Source organism: Danio aesculapii, chromosome 17, assembly GCF_903798145.1.
Source record: "Danio aesculapii chromosome 17, fDanAes4.1, whole genome shotgun sequence".
Taxonomy (NCBI): Eukaryota; Metazoa; Chordata; class Actinopteri; order Cypriniformes; family Danionidae; genus Danio; species Danio aesculapii.
The window spans coordinates 2,399,180-2,414,179 of NC_079451.1; the positions used below are offsets into that span (position 1 = coordinate 2,399,180).

Consider the following 15,000-nt stretch of genomic DNA (forward strand, 5'->3'; position numbering starts at 1 on the left):
TACTACATGCACAACACACACTACTAGGTCACAGTAGTGGGTACGGAAAGTATTCAGACCTTAAATGTTTCACTCTTTATTATGTTGCAGCATTTGTAAACAACTTTAAAGTTCATTTTTTTTCCTCAATGTACACACAGCAGCCCATACTGACCGAAAAACACAGAATTGTTGACATTTTTGCAGATTATTTAAAAAGGACTGAAATATCACATGGTCCTAAGTATTCACACCCTAGTATTTAGTAGAAGCACTCTTGATCTAATACAGCCATGAGACTTTTTGGTAAGGATGCAACAAGTTTTTCACACCTGGATTTAGGAATCCTCTACTATTCTTCCTTGCAGATCCTAGGTCTAGGTTTAGGTCTCTCCAGAGATGCTCAATTGGGTTTAAGTTAGGGCTCTGGCTGGGCCATTCTAGAACAGTCATGGAGTTGTCATGAAGCCACTTCTTCATTATTGTATCTGTGTGCTTGGGGTCATTGGCTTGTTGGAAGGTAAACCTTCAGCCCAGTCTGAGGTCCTGAGCACTCTGGAGAAGGTTTTCATCCAGGATATCCCTGAACTTGGCCGCATTCATCTTTCCCTCGATTGCAACCAGTTGTTCTGTCCCTGCAGCTGAAAAACCCCTCCACAGAATGATGCTGCCACCACCATGCTTCACTGTAAGGACTGTATTGGACAGGTGATGAGCAGTGCTTGGTTTTCTCCACACATATAGTTTAGAAAAGTTGTCTCATCAGACAAAAGAATCTTATTTCTCACCATCTTGGAGTTCTTCAGGTGTTTTTTTTAGCAAACTCCATGTGGTCTTTCATGTGTCGGGCCACTCTGCTATAAAGCCCAGACTGGTGGAGGGCTGCAGTGATGGTTGACTTTCTATAGTAGAGGTCACCAAACTTGTTCCTGGAGGGCCGGTGTCCTGCAGATTTTAGCTCCAACCCTAATCAAACACACCTGAACAAGCTAATCAAGGTCTTACTAGGTGTACTTGAAACATCCAGGCAGGTGTGTTGAGGCAAGTTGGAGCTAAACCCTGCAGGGTCACCGGCCCTCCAGGACCGAGATTGGTGACCCCTGTTCTATAGCTTTCTCCCATCTCTCGATTGCATTTCTGAAGCTCAGCCACAGCGATCTTTGGGTTCTTCTTTACCTCTCTCACCAAAACTTTTCTCCCCTGATAGCTCAGTTTGGCTGGACGGCCAGCTCTAGTAAGGGTTCTGGTCATCCCAAACATCTTCCATTGAAGGATTATAGAGGCCACTGTGCTCTTAGGAACTTTAAGTGCAGCAGAAATGTTTTTGTAACCTTGGCCAGATCTGAGCCTTGCCACAGTACTGTCTCTGAGCTCTTCAGGCAGTTCCTTTGACCTCATGATTATCATTTGCTCTGACATGTGCTGTGAGCTGGAGGGTCTTATATAGACAGGTGTGTGGCTTTCCTAATCAAGTCCAATCAGTTTAATCAAACACAGTTGGACTCAAATGAAGGTGTAGAACCATCTCAAGGATGATCAGAAGAAATGGACAATACCGGAGTTAAATATATGAGAGTCACAGCAAAGAGTCTGATGCTGCGTTCACACCAGACGTGGAAGAAGCGTCAAGCGTGAGTGATTTACATGTTAAGTCAATGCAAAAATGCGAATAGACATCCTGCAGCGTGATACACGCAAATGACGCGGCGTGTATTGAGTGTTTTCCGCGAATGACGCACTTTTCATGCGAATCACTCAAGTTCGAAAATCTGACCTTCAGCAGACATTCGCACCGCGTTAACCAATCAGGAACTTGCTCTTGTAGGGGCGTGGTTATGATGTAGCACCTGTTGTTGGTGTCCCAGGGGAAATCCTCCTGCCTACACCAACAACAGTTCATCAAACTGGGCTCGGCTCAGTCAGAAGCACCGCTGAAAGCTTCCAACATCCAGGTATAGTTTCTGGAGGAGTTGATGAACTCACAGAGCTGGGTGCACCTCTGAAAGGATCTAGAGGACTCAGACACTGCTCCAAACGAATCAACGCTGCTTTTCAGTCTTCCTAAAGCACATCAACACAGCTATTCTCTCAATAAAAACCATGCTAGCCATTTAGCAACGAAGCTAGAGTTACCGGGCAGACAGAAGCCCTGCCCATCACGCGAATTCACGTCTGTTGTGAAGTGATTTTGGCGCTCGAATGAAGCAAGTAAACTCAAAAAGTTCACGTGTCTATTTACGCTTGAATAGCGCGATTTATATGCGCGTTCCACATCTGGTCTGAACACAGCCTGATACTTAGGACCATGATATTTATTTTTTCTGTGTTAATAAATCTGCAAAAATGTCTGTCAGTATGGGGTGCTGTGTGTACATTGAGGAAAAAATGAACTGAAATGATTTTAGCAAATGGCTACAATATAACAGAGTAAAATATTGAAGGGGGTCTGAATACTCTCCGTACCTGTACTTAATCATAGCTTACGCATGAGACAACTTAAATAATCAATAATGATGATCAGTGAGTCAAAATACAGAAACAGATTGTGATATTCAGTGAGATTAGAGATCAGAGTAGTTGCAGACGCTGGATAATGAATAGTTGCACCTCTTCAGTAAAACAAGCAGGGGACAAATAAAGCTGTGAGACGTGTCGGGGGGTATTTAAAGTCAAAGAAAGCCTCCATTAATCATGTCTTTAAATACACAACACAGAGCTGAAACTTTCCTTCATTAGCAGAACTGAACACACTCACTGCTGAAAGACTGGAATGATGACACACAGTGAAGCACTTCCTACAAAGAGTTTTCCTCATGAGTCTTAGGAAAATTAGAACAGCTGTTAATAAATAAATTTAAAATGTGTAAAAAAAACAAGTTAATAAATCGTGTTTTTATTTCTGTTTTTTAGCACTGTGGCCTCACAGTAAGAAGGTCACTGGTTCGAGTCCCAGCTGGGTCATTTGGCATTTCTATGTGGAGTTTGCGTGTTCTCCCGTGTTGGCCCCAGTCCAAACACATGCGCTGTAGGGGAATTCTTTCATGAAGTATGTTTCCCTTTTACATTTATTTGAACTTTTTTTGTTGATCCTTTATGTTTTTTTTAATTTAGCTGAAAAAATCTAAATAATACAAACACTTTAACTGGAAATCAAATGAAAACAGAAAGATATTCCCACATAAATAAACTAGAAACAGTTTAACAACAGTAAATACATATCCCTCATTTTTTTATTTTGTATATATTTTCTTGTATGTGTTGTATTGGCGTTCTTTCTTGTTTTCTTCCTTATTTCCTGTTTTTTTATGTTTATTTGTCCTTTTATTCATTCATTCATTTGCTTCTTTCTCTTTCTTTCCTTCCTGTTTCTTTGTCCTTTCATTCATTCATTCATTCATTTTTTTTTAGAGTTTCTTTTGTTTACTTGTCCTTTCATTCATTCATTCATTCAATTCTTTCTGTCTTTCCTTCCTTCCTGTTTCTTCTGTTTATTTGTCCTTTCATTCATTCATTCATTCATTCATACAATTCTTTCTTTCCTGTTTCCTTCCTGTTTCCTTTGTTTATTTGTCCCCTCATTCATTCATTTGATTGCTTCTGTCTTTCCTTCCTGTTTCTTCTGTTTATTTTTCCTTTCATTCATTCAATTCTTTCCTTCCTGTTTCCTTTGTTTATTTGTCCCTTCACTCCTTCATTTGATTCTTTCTGTCTCTCTTACCTTCCTGTTTCTTCTCTGTTTATTTGTCCTTTCATTCCTTCATTTGATTTTTTCTTTCTCTCTTACCTTCCTGTTTCTTCTCTGTTTATTTGTCCTTTCATTCATTCATACATTTATTTGATTCTTTCTGTCTTTCTTTCCTTCTTGTTTCTATTCTCTTTATTTGTCCTTTCATTCATTCATTCATTCAATTCTTTCCTGTTTTCTGACCTTCTTTTTTCTGTTTATTTGTCCTTTCATTCATTCATTCATTCATTCATTCAATTATTTCCTGTTTTCTGACCTTCTTTTTTCTGTTTATTTGTCCTTTCATTCATTCACTCATTCATTCAATTCTTTCTTTCCTGTTTCCCACCTTTTTTCTTTGTTCATTTGTCCTTTTATTCATTCATTCATTCAAATTCTTTATTTCCTGTTTTCTGACCTTCTTTTTTCTGTTTATTTGTCCTTTCATTCACTCATTCATTCAATTCTTTCTTTCCTGTTTCCTTCCTTTTTCCTTTGTTCATTTGTCCTTTTATTCATTCATTCATTCATTCATTCAAATTCTCTCTTACCTGTTTCCTTCCCTTTTCCTTTGTTCATTTGTCCTTTCATTCATTCATTCATTCATTCATTCATTCATTCATTCATTCATTCATTCATTCAAATTCTTTCTTACCTGTTTCCTTCTTGTTCCTTTTCTGTTTATTTGTCCTTTCATTCACTCATTCATTTATTAAATTCTTTATTTCCTGTTTCCTTCCTTTCTAACTTCCTGTTTATTTTCTGTTTATTTGTCCTTTCATTCATTCATTTTTTTATTAAATTCTTTCTGTTTTTCTTTACACTCAAACACATTATTTGAAAAAAAAAAAAAAAAACCTAAAAAAATCAGCAGAATCAACACAATTCTTCAGCTGTTTTGGGACAATTTAATTGTTTTATGTTAAATCCACCTCAATTTAATTATGATCAATAAAACATCTGATTTGTGTGTGTGTGCGCGTGTTTGTGTGTGTGCGTGTGCATGTGTGTGAGAGAGAGAGGTCTCTCACCTCCTAGTAGTTTGGAGGGGCAGTTGATGAACTCTACTTTTCTCTCAGGACTGAAGCGCTGACACGTGTGATGGAGGATCTGCACAAACACACACTTCTCTCCTGCTGAACCCGCCGTCCACTGGTCAGACCCACTGTCAAACACCAGGTCAAACTCTGGGCAGTCCTAAACGCAAGTGTGTGTGTGAGCAGCTCATAATTTTAGTGCGTTTGTTCAATGATTGTGTGTGTTGTGCACTGTTGTGTAATATAATTGTGTGTCATTAGTGTGTTTGTTCAATGAGAGTGTGTGTTGTGCAGTGGTATGTGTTATAGTTGTGTATTATCAGTGTGTGTTGTGCACTGGTGTGTGTTAAAGTTGTGTATTATTAGTGTGTTTGTTCAATGAGTGTGTGTTGTGCACTGGTGTGTGTTATAACTGTGTATTATTGGTGTGTTTGTTCAACAAGAGTGTGTTTTGTGCACTGGTGTGTGTTATAACTGTGTATTATTAGTGTGTTTGTTCAATGAGAGTGTGTTTTCTGCACTGGTGTGTGTTATAACGGTGTATTATTAGTGTGTTTGTGAAACACTCACTTTGATGGCGTCCACACCGTTGACCTGTCGGAGTTGACTGATGCTCCACTGAGATCTCCTGATGAACGATGACGAGCCCTCGAACTGCTTCACCTTCGTCAGGAACACCTGTGCTGGCTTCTTATTGGTGACTGGAACAGAAAGAGAAACAGGCCAGTGTTTAAAGGGGTCCTTTTAGGCAAAGACCACTTTTATAAGGGGTTTGAACACAGTTGTGTGTCAGCAGTGTGTGAATATAATCAGTTGCTAATGATAAGAATTAAATAATTGTATTACTTGTAATCAGACTTGATCAAAACAGTCTGCAGAAACACTTTGATTGACATTCTCCCTTTGTACGTGTCATCAGAGGGGAAAGCCCCGCCCAGTAGTCACCGTCTCTCCCTCATTAGCATTTTTGAATCTGCCACTATGCTGACACACAGGCATTTGTAGCTCTGCACTTTTCTGAAAAGAGCTCAATCTCATTTGCATTTAAAGCAACAGTCGCCAAATAGCCTTAAAGGGTCAGTTTCAGAGAGGTAGAAAACCTTTTGAGCTATCAAGACTTTAGGGCGGGGCTATCAGTCACTTCGAAGTTATCAATCATTTAGGGTGGAGCTATCAGTCCTTTAGGGTGGGGCTATCAATACTTTTGTGTGGGGCTATCAGTCCTTTAGGGAGGGGCTAGCAATACTTTAAGGCGAGACTATCAGTCATTTAGGGTGGGGCTATCAGTCCTTTATGCTGGAGCTATCAATACTTTGGGGTGGGGTTATCAGTCATTTAGGGCGGAGCTATCAGTACTTTAGGGTGAGGCTATCAGTCATTTAGCGTGGGGCTATCAATCATTTAGGGTGGGGCTATCAGTCCTTTAGGGTGGGGCTATCGGTCATTTAGGATGGGACTATCAGACAATTAGGGCGGAGCTATCAGTACTTTAAAGCGAGGCTATTAGTCATTTAGGGTGTGGCTATCAGTCATCTTAGGCAAAGCTATTAGTACTTAAGGGTGGGGCTATCAATGATTTAGGGTGGGGCTATCAGTCCTTTAGGGTGGAGCTATCAGTCATTAAAGCTACGGTCACACCGGGCTTTGTGTGTGCGAAATTCTGCCGTGCTGCGCTGCGAAAAGGGGCGGGATTAAACAAGATGATTAGACATTAAAAAAAAGCAAGCGATCGTTCCATGCTTTAAATTTCTGTCCAGAGAGGTCATGTTTTGATCCTCGATTGGTCTCACGCAGTCAAATGATGCGATTTTGCAGGACAGAGTTCACCAAGCTTGAACTTTGCACCGCAGCAACCTGCGAAACTCGACGCATGACCCCGCGTTTCCGGTCTGACGCATTCGCGTGCGTATGAATGGAAGTCTATGGAAGGAAAAGTCAAGTGTGACCGCACCTTTAGGATGGGGCTATCAGTCAATTAGGACGGAGCTATCAGTACTTTAGGGCGGGGCTATTAGTCATTTAGTGCAGGACTATCCATCATTTAGGGTGGAGCTATCAGTCCTATAAGGAGGGGCTATCAGTCATGAGGCAGGACTATCAGTCATTTAGGGTGGAGCTATCAGTCTTTTAGAGTTGAGCTATTAGTACTTTAGGGCGGGGCTATTAGTCATTTAGTGCAGGACTATCCATCATTTAGGGTGGAGCTATCAGTCCTATAAGGAGGGGCAATCAGTCATGAGGCAGGACTATCAGTCATTTAGGGCGGAGCTATCAGTACTTTAGGGTGGAGATATTACTTTAATGTGCGGATATCAGTCTTTTAGGACGGAGATATCAGTAATTTAGGGTGGGGCTATTAGTGCTTTAGGGCTGAGATATCAATCCTATAGGGAGGGGCTATCAGTCCTTTAAGGTGGGGCTATCAGTCCTTTAGGGCAGAGAGTGTCTCATTTCTGTTCTGCCATCATCCATTCATCAATCCTCCTCCAGTTTTGTTAGCAACATTCATCGTCCAGCAATCGAATAGCCCTCCAATGTTTCAAGTGGATTTACATCATGATAGAGGAAAAAAGGACATATTTTGTATGTGAAACTATTGTAAAAGGTAATTCATTCGTGTTAATTTTCTGAATCATGTGCCACCTAAACCTACATTGTAGCTTAATAAACATTATTATCAGTGTATGGTCAATTCCAACTGTTAATACACAAGTGTCTTGATTAGTATTGTGCATTGCTAGTAACCTAATTTGGTCAAGTTTACAGGCGATATTCTCAATATTTGAGTTGTTTTGAACTCTTAGACAGCAGATTTTTAAATAGTTTTATCTCAGCCAAATATTTTCAATCCTTACAAACCAAACATCAACGGAAAGCTTTTTAATTTCGCAACATCAGAGACAATAGTCCACACACAACTTGACAATAATTGAACGAACCATTTTCTTACTCGAGTTATAACTGAGACTCTTTTGTGAATATGCTAAATTCTCTTCCTGAGCCCTATTTCTGTTCGGCCTGTCAGCCCTGAACTACTGTGAGTCCTGGATCAGAGCTGACGTCAGCAGATGGAGGGAGGAAAGGGAGTGTTGAACACAGAGACCTGAACAAACAGCGGCGGATCGGAAAGTCCTCCAGCAGCCGCTACGGCCCGGATCTTCTCACTCCAGCAGATGCGGGTGTGGTGGAAGCTGTAAACACTGCACTTCAATATTAACCAGAGACTGCTGCTTTCACACAACTCACGTCTAATCCCTACACAGGCTGACTGGAGGTACATGCTTCAGCCTAACAGTGTTGTGAAACCTCAACACACGTACTTCAACATATGTTTAACTGCAGTTTGTGGGTGAAATGAACACTAGGGGGCAGTATGACAACAACAATTTTTGTTTCTTTTCACACTAATGACATTTAGAGGGATTTATTATTGATGAATAAAGGATTATTTTCCTGCACAACATCATATAAACACCACGAAGCAACTTAACACTGTCTATGACGTGTAATGAATCTGTATGTGTGTAACTATCTCTATATGGACACTTTTCTGGCGTGCTCAGTTTGCTCATAGCTCACTTTAGAACGCTCGGGTTTAAGTCTGGTAAAGCACGCCTTCATAAAAAAAGATAAAAGCAATGTAAAATCAAGGTAAAGCTACAGTATGTGGTCACAATGCACTTTTCTCTTGCGTCTGCTTCTGAAAACACTATTGGTTGGGTTTAGGGAAGGCTAGTGGGGATGGAAGGCATAGGCGTAGCAAAAGTTATCCGTTTTAAAACTAAAATGGGGCCTGAGTAACATATTCTATATTTGCAAAAATGCAGACAGCGCCCTCTAGTGAATTTGTCATCTGAAACATGCGACACAATGACGCCAAATTGAAGGCAGAGGCACATATTTCCAATGAGCCTGGGCTGAGCAAGACTCTTATCCTACCCTTCAAAATGTCACAATAATATACAACTGCAGACCCAGACACGTTTCAGGACACACAATCCTGACCGCACGATACAGGCCTCCAAGTGGACTTGATTGGGTTACTGCTATAAGGGTAATAACTGCGGCTACAGAGAATGTGCACATAAATACAGCATCATTTTTGTCAGCGATAAATAAAAAGAATATTCAACCCATATGAAATGAAAGGGGAATACAATCATTCAAAGCATTGAAGAAAGCAGCTTTAAAAATAATAATAATAATAATAATAATAACAACAACAACAACAACAACAATAATAATAATAATAATTTTAGAGGCTTAATTTTACTGATGTCCTAAAGTTAAACTATTTTTAAATCCAATCGGGTGTTTCTTGTTTTGGAGTGGTCACCTTTAGCTTAGCTTAGCATAGTAAATTGAATCAGATTAGATCATTAGCAATTTGCTAAATAATCAAAAATCACTATTTTAATCAAAAATGGGATCCTAGAATAATACTATCCTTTAAACCTTTGAAATTTAAAGCCTGATTTTTCTGTAGTTACATTGTGTAATAAGACAGAAAATGAAAAATTACCATTTTCTAGGTCAATTTTGCTAGGAACTAAGCTCTCATTATGGCGTAATACTCAAGAGACTCTGCTGCTGTACCGTAGCAACACCAGGCGGAGTGATATTACGCAGTACATTTGAATAGGTTGTTTTCAGATGCTAATGGTCCAATCTGATTCAATTTATTATGCTGAGCTAAGCTAAAATGGACCCCACCCCTATTGGCACCCTTGCTGGTACTAATCCAATGAAATTAAAATCAACCAACAACTTCTGTGAATGTCAATGTATTCACACAGACTGTTTAATGTCGACGGGCGGTACAGTGGCTCAGTGGTAAGCATTGTTGCCTCACAGCAAGAAGGCCACTGGTTCGAATCTCGGCGAGGTCAGTGACCCCACAAGAGCAAGAAATCTAGTAAAAGAAAAAGGTGGAGTGTTCCTTTAAATTCATAAATAAATAAAAATATATTAAAAATATAAATCAATGTAAAGAATTCAGGAAAGAATAAATAAGTTTGACAGATTTTATACTAATCAAAGACAATGATACAAAATCTGCTTAAAATAAAAATCTGGGATCACACTTGAGACCTTCAGACCAATTGTGTCCACATGGTTAAATTAAATATGAAATACGCTTGAGGGTTAAATGGTAAACTTCCAGTGGATTTTCCCATCGACAACTCCACAAATGTGTTTTAAGATTAATCAGGACTCCTTTGATAGCCGTAGGCGTGTGACGGCCCCAGCCGAGCGCTCTATTATGAAGAGCTGTGGGTCAGTAGCCCGGGAATGCAGAGATCTGATGTTCTGGGTGTGTGTTTTTCAGTGGGTCTGGATGGAAACAGAAAGGACATGCTGGGACTCTGGGTGACGGGGTCTTATTTTCTGGAAGACGTTTGAGAGGACCAGAACCCTTTCTAGAGCTGGCCGTCGAGCCAAACTAAGCTATCAGGGAAGAAGAGCCTTGGTGAGAGAGGTAAAAGAAGAACCCAAAGATCGCTGTGACTGAGCTTAAGAGATACAGTTAGGAGATGAGAGAAAGTTGTAGAAAGTCAACCATCACTGCAGCCAACACATGAAAACCCACATGGAGTATGCTTAAAATACACCTGAAAGACTCCAAGATGCTGAGAAATGAGATTCTCTGGTCTGATGAGACTGTGTGTGGAGAAAACCAGGCACTGCTCATCACCTGTCCAATACAGCCCCAACAGCGAAACATGGTGGTGGCAGCATCATGCCATGGGGGTGTTTTTCATCTGCAGGGACAGGGCGACTGGTTGCAATCGAGGGAAAAGTGAATGCGGCCAAGTACAAGGATATCCTGGATGAAAACCTTCTCCAGAGTGCTCAGGACCTCAGACTGGGCTGAAGGTTTACCTTCCAACAAGCCAATGACCCTAAGCACACAGATACAATAATGAAGAAGTGGCTTCACAACAACTCCATGACTGTTCTAGAATGGCCCAGCCAGAGCCCTGACTTAAACTCAAGTGAGCATCTATGGAGAGACCTAAAAATGGCTGTCCACCAGTGTTTACAATCCAACCTGACAGAACTAGCGAATATCCGCAAGGAGGAATGGCAGATGATTCCCAAACCCCCAAAAGACTGTATTCGATCAAAGGGGGCTTTTACTAAACACTGAGCAAAGGGTCTGATACTTAGGACCATGTGATATTTCAGTTTTTCTTTTCTAATAAATCTGCAAAAATGTCAACAATTCTGTGTTTTTCTGTCAGTATGGGCTGCTGTGTCTACATTAATAAGGATAAAATGAGCTTGAATGATTTTTGCAAATGGCTGCAATATAATAAAGAAAATAAATTGAAGTGGGCCTGAATAGTTTCCATACCCACTGTATTATGCTGCTTTTCACATGATATAAAACAAGCCTTTGGTGTCTCTTGAGTGTGTGTGAGTGTGTGTGTGTGTGTGTGTGTGTGTGTGTGTGTGTGTGTGTGTATGTGACGTTTAAGCTTAAAATACCCCACAAACTCTCTGAATCTGACCCTTTCAGGCTCTGATCCTAGTTGTGTCGTTTTGGTGACTGTCGCTTTAAATGCAAATGAGATTGTGCTCTTTTCAGAAGAGGGCGGAGCTACAAATGCCTGTGCGTCAGCATAGTGGCAGATTCAAAAACAAGACTGACGTCCTATGCTAATGAGGGAGAGATAGTCACTAGTGGGCGGGGCTTTCCCCCTCTAATGACACGCACAAAGGGAGAATGTCAATCAAAGTGTTTCAGCAGAATCAAGTTTGATTATAATCAATGAAAGAAGGACTTCACAATCATGAACCTAAAATCTGCAGTTGATGGTTAAATGAGTTTTAGTTTTGCAGACGGATATACTGTATATACTACAGAGCTCAGCAAGAGTTCAGTCTCAGCCTGATGAATAGCAGCTCCTAATAGTTTGGTTTCTTTGCTGAACCCAACAGACGGGCCAAATGGATCAGCACAAATGAGTGTGTGGAAGATCTCCAACCCGAGCATTAGACCGCAGGCGCTGTCGGAGGAGACTAATAAACATCTCCCGCAGCACACACACACATTATCCGTGGCTATTTAAACAGCACAGCAACTGATCTCACGGACCGCCACAGCCAACTAGAGGGAGAACGTTTTAAAAACAGACCCTAAATTACGCTCTCAGACTCATCTCCATCTCGTTTCTCTACAGGGCTACAGAGAAATAATCCACATTCGAAGTTTCAGATTGTTTGCGCTTCAGTTTATTGATTATTGTTTGTTTATAGAGTCTGTGTGGAATCAAAATTGGCATTCGCTATGTTTCCATCCAAAAGATGCGAATTAAATGTATGTGTAAGACTGTAATATCGCATAAAAGACGTGCGAATGAAGCAGCGTTTCCATCCAAGTAGTCAAAGAGAACAAAATCGTCACTTCCTGATTAACTGGCGCCAAATTTCAACAGTAAAAACAGAATTAGCTGTGGTAGGGGAAGCTGTGGGAGTCTTTATTTAATAACTGACTTGCACCTCAGAAGACAAACGCTGACACACAATGAACATGTGGTGGTGTTTGAAGGCGTGAGACGGATGCTCTTGACAGTTCTGGAGGTCATTAATAATATAATAACACTAATACTTAAACGGTAAGGCGATTTAGATTGACCAAAACAACAGTTCAGATGGTTTACAGTGTGCTCAGCCTGCTGGTTTGTCCATTCACACACATTTATATCATCACATGATCTCTTATAACAAAATCACATGACTTTTTTAATGCACATAATGGGATTTGTTCGGTAAAAGTCTTTCCATCGTAGTTTATACGCATCGTTTTTTAAACGAATAAAAAGTTTACCCTACTTAGTTATGCTTATATGTTTTAATTGCGCATTTTCAAAACGTACGCGCATCATGCCGTTTCCATCAACCGGTTTACTATGCGCATATCAAAAATGCACATAAAAATAGGTGGATGGAAACTTAGCTGATGCTAATTTTGCTAGCACGGATTGTTATTCTATAGGCGAACGATTAATCTATTGAAGTCTAGATTACAGTTAATCCACTGAAAAAAAAGGTTTTGGTAATGTTCAATCAAATCTGAGTCGATCACTGTTGACGCTTCAAGACAATAATATTAGCCACGCCCCTTTCACCGTTAAGCTGCGCTCACACTTGACTTTTCCTCCCATTGACTTCTATTTATACGCACGCGAATGCGTCAGACTGGAAACGCAGGGTCATGCGTTAAGTTTCGCAGTTCGCTGCGGTGCAAAGTTCAAGCTTGGTGAACTCTGACCTGCGAAACCGCATCACTTGACTGCGTGAGACCAATCGAGGATCAAAACACAACCTCTCTGGATAGAAATTTAAAATAAGGAGCAATCGCTGGCTCTTTTTAAATGTCTAATCATCTTGTTTAATCCCACCCCTCTTCGCAGTGCTGCACGACAGGATTTCGCAAGCTCAAACTCGAGTGTGACCGCAGCTTTAGTTTGCTATGAGGGAATGATGTGCTAAATGAAAGCCCCACATTGGTAGCTGAGAGAGCTTAACGTGCTGCAATTTAAGAAAAGACGCGCATTAACAAAAAAACGGCAGCAAATTGAGAAGAGCTTCATCTGTTTGACAGCATACGTGCTACAAACTGCACGTTTTTAAAAACCACGCTACATTTTCACACAATGCAAACAAATAAAGCACGCTGCACTTTCTCTCAACACTTTCAAATAGCTTTGAACACAGAGGAAATGTTTCAAGGGGACACAAAAATGTGACAGACCCAGCTACTTAGGTTATTTAGGCTAGTAAAATACAAACGACAAGAGAATCAGGATGGTAAAGTAAACAAACAAAAAGCTCACCTTTCAAAGATCACCTACAGCTTTACTGAGCAATAGTCACAGTATAGCTGCGTCCGTCACATTTTAGGGTCCCCTTGAAACATTTCTGTAAGGGTTCTGTTTTTTAGCAAGTGAGAAAGTGCAGACATTTGGTAAATTGTTCGTGTTATGTGAAAATGCAGCGTGTTTTTGTTAATTGTTTGCGCTGTGAGAAAAGGCAGTGCGTTTCTTTTGTGTGTAAGCATTGTGAGGATTTGCAGCACATATACTGTCAAACGGATGAAGATCTACTTTAAGAGCACGTTAAGCTCTCTCGGCCACCGTACCTCGTCCGCTACTCCAGTGTTTCCCAACCCTGTTCCTGAAGGCACACCAACAGTACACATTTTCAATCTCTCCCTAATCAAACACACCTGAATCAACTTATCAGAACATCAGAAGAGACTCCAACACCTGAAGTTAATGGGTCGGAAAAGGGAGACATCCAAAATGTGTACTGTTGGTGTGCCTCCAGGAACAGGGTTGGGAAACACTGCGCTACTCAATATTCAGTTTCAGTTGGAAGCACATCAACATACACTGTAAAAAACTCTTACCACCCTAAATGTTGAATCAACTGATCTTTTCTAGTCATCTCAACTTACATCCGTCAAACCGACTAAACATATTAAGCTACACATTGTATAACTTAAAAAAAATAGCTTTTACTCACTAAAATAAGTTGAAGTAACGTAAAAGATGTGATGTGTTGGCTTTTTGTCATATCATTTTTTTACAATACACTTCAAAGTCTCTGCAACTTCCTCTTCACGTGGACTTTATGATTAAGCTGCACTGACAGAAACTGCAGATAGAAAATTGGAATAGCTGATATGATTGAATAAAATGCTGTTTTTTATTCATTCATTTTCCTTCAGCTTAGTCCCTTTATTCATCAGGGGTCGCCACAGCGGAATGAACCGCCAACTTATCCAGCATATGTTTTACAAAGCGAATGCCTTTCCAGCCACAACCCATCACTGAGAAACTCTCATACACAATCATTCACTATGGACAATTTAGCTTACCCAATTCACCTATAACACATGTGTTTGGACTGTGGGGGAAACCGAAGCACCCGGAGGAAACCCACGCCAACATGGGGAGAACATGCAAACTCCACTCAGAAATGCCAACTGATCTATCCGAGGCTCAAACCAGCGACCTTCCTGCTGTGAGGTGACAGCACTACCCACTGTGCCACCGCACCGCCTGTTATTGTTTATAGTGAATAGAGCATTGGTTTTATCTTCAGATGGATGCAGTATGCAGTGCGCTCGGACAGGAAGGTGAACTCAAGTTTACTTCCCATGAGGAGCACAGCCCATAATTAAAGCCAGAAACACGAGAGTGCGTTCAGGTGGGCAGCACAAAAGAGCTCGTCCATTTGCTTTTGCAA

The 15,000-nt window shown here is 40.6% G+C and overlaps 1 protein-coding gene across 1 annotated transcript in view; it reads right to left on the reverse strand.

Moving 5' to 3' along the window:
- Positions 1 to 15,000, reverse strand: part of stxbp6 (syntaxin binding protein 6 (amisyn)) — a 52,719-nt gene that overhangs the window by 10,309 nt on the left and 27,410 nt on the right. The window contains exons 3-4 of the mRNA XM_056476917.1: positions 5,311 to 5,441; positions 4,735 to 4,900 (exon numbers count right to left, since the gene is read on the reverse strand). Coding sequence (XP_056332892.1) covers positions 4,735 to 4,900; positions 5,311 to 5,441 — 297 coding nt within the window. The remainder of the gene's footprint in view (positions 1 to 4,734; positions 4,901 to 5,310; positions 5,442 to 15,000) is intronic.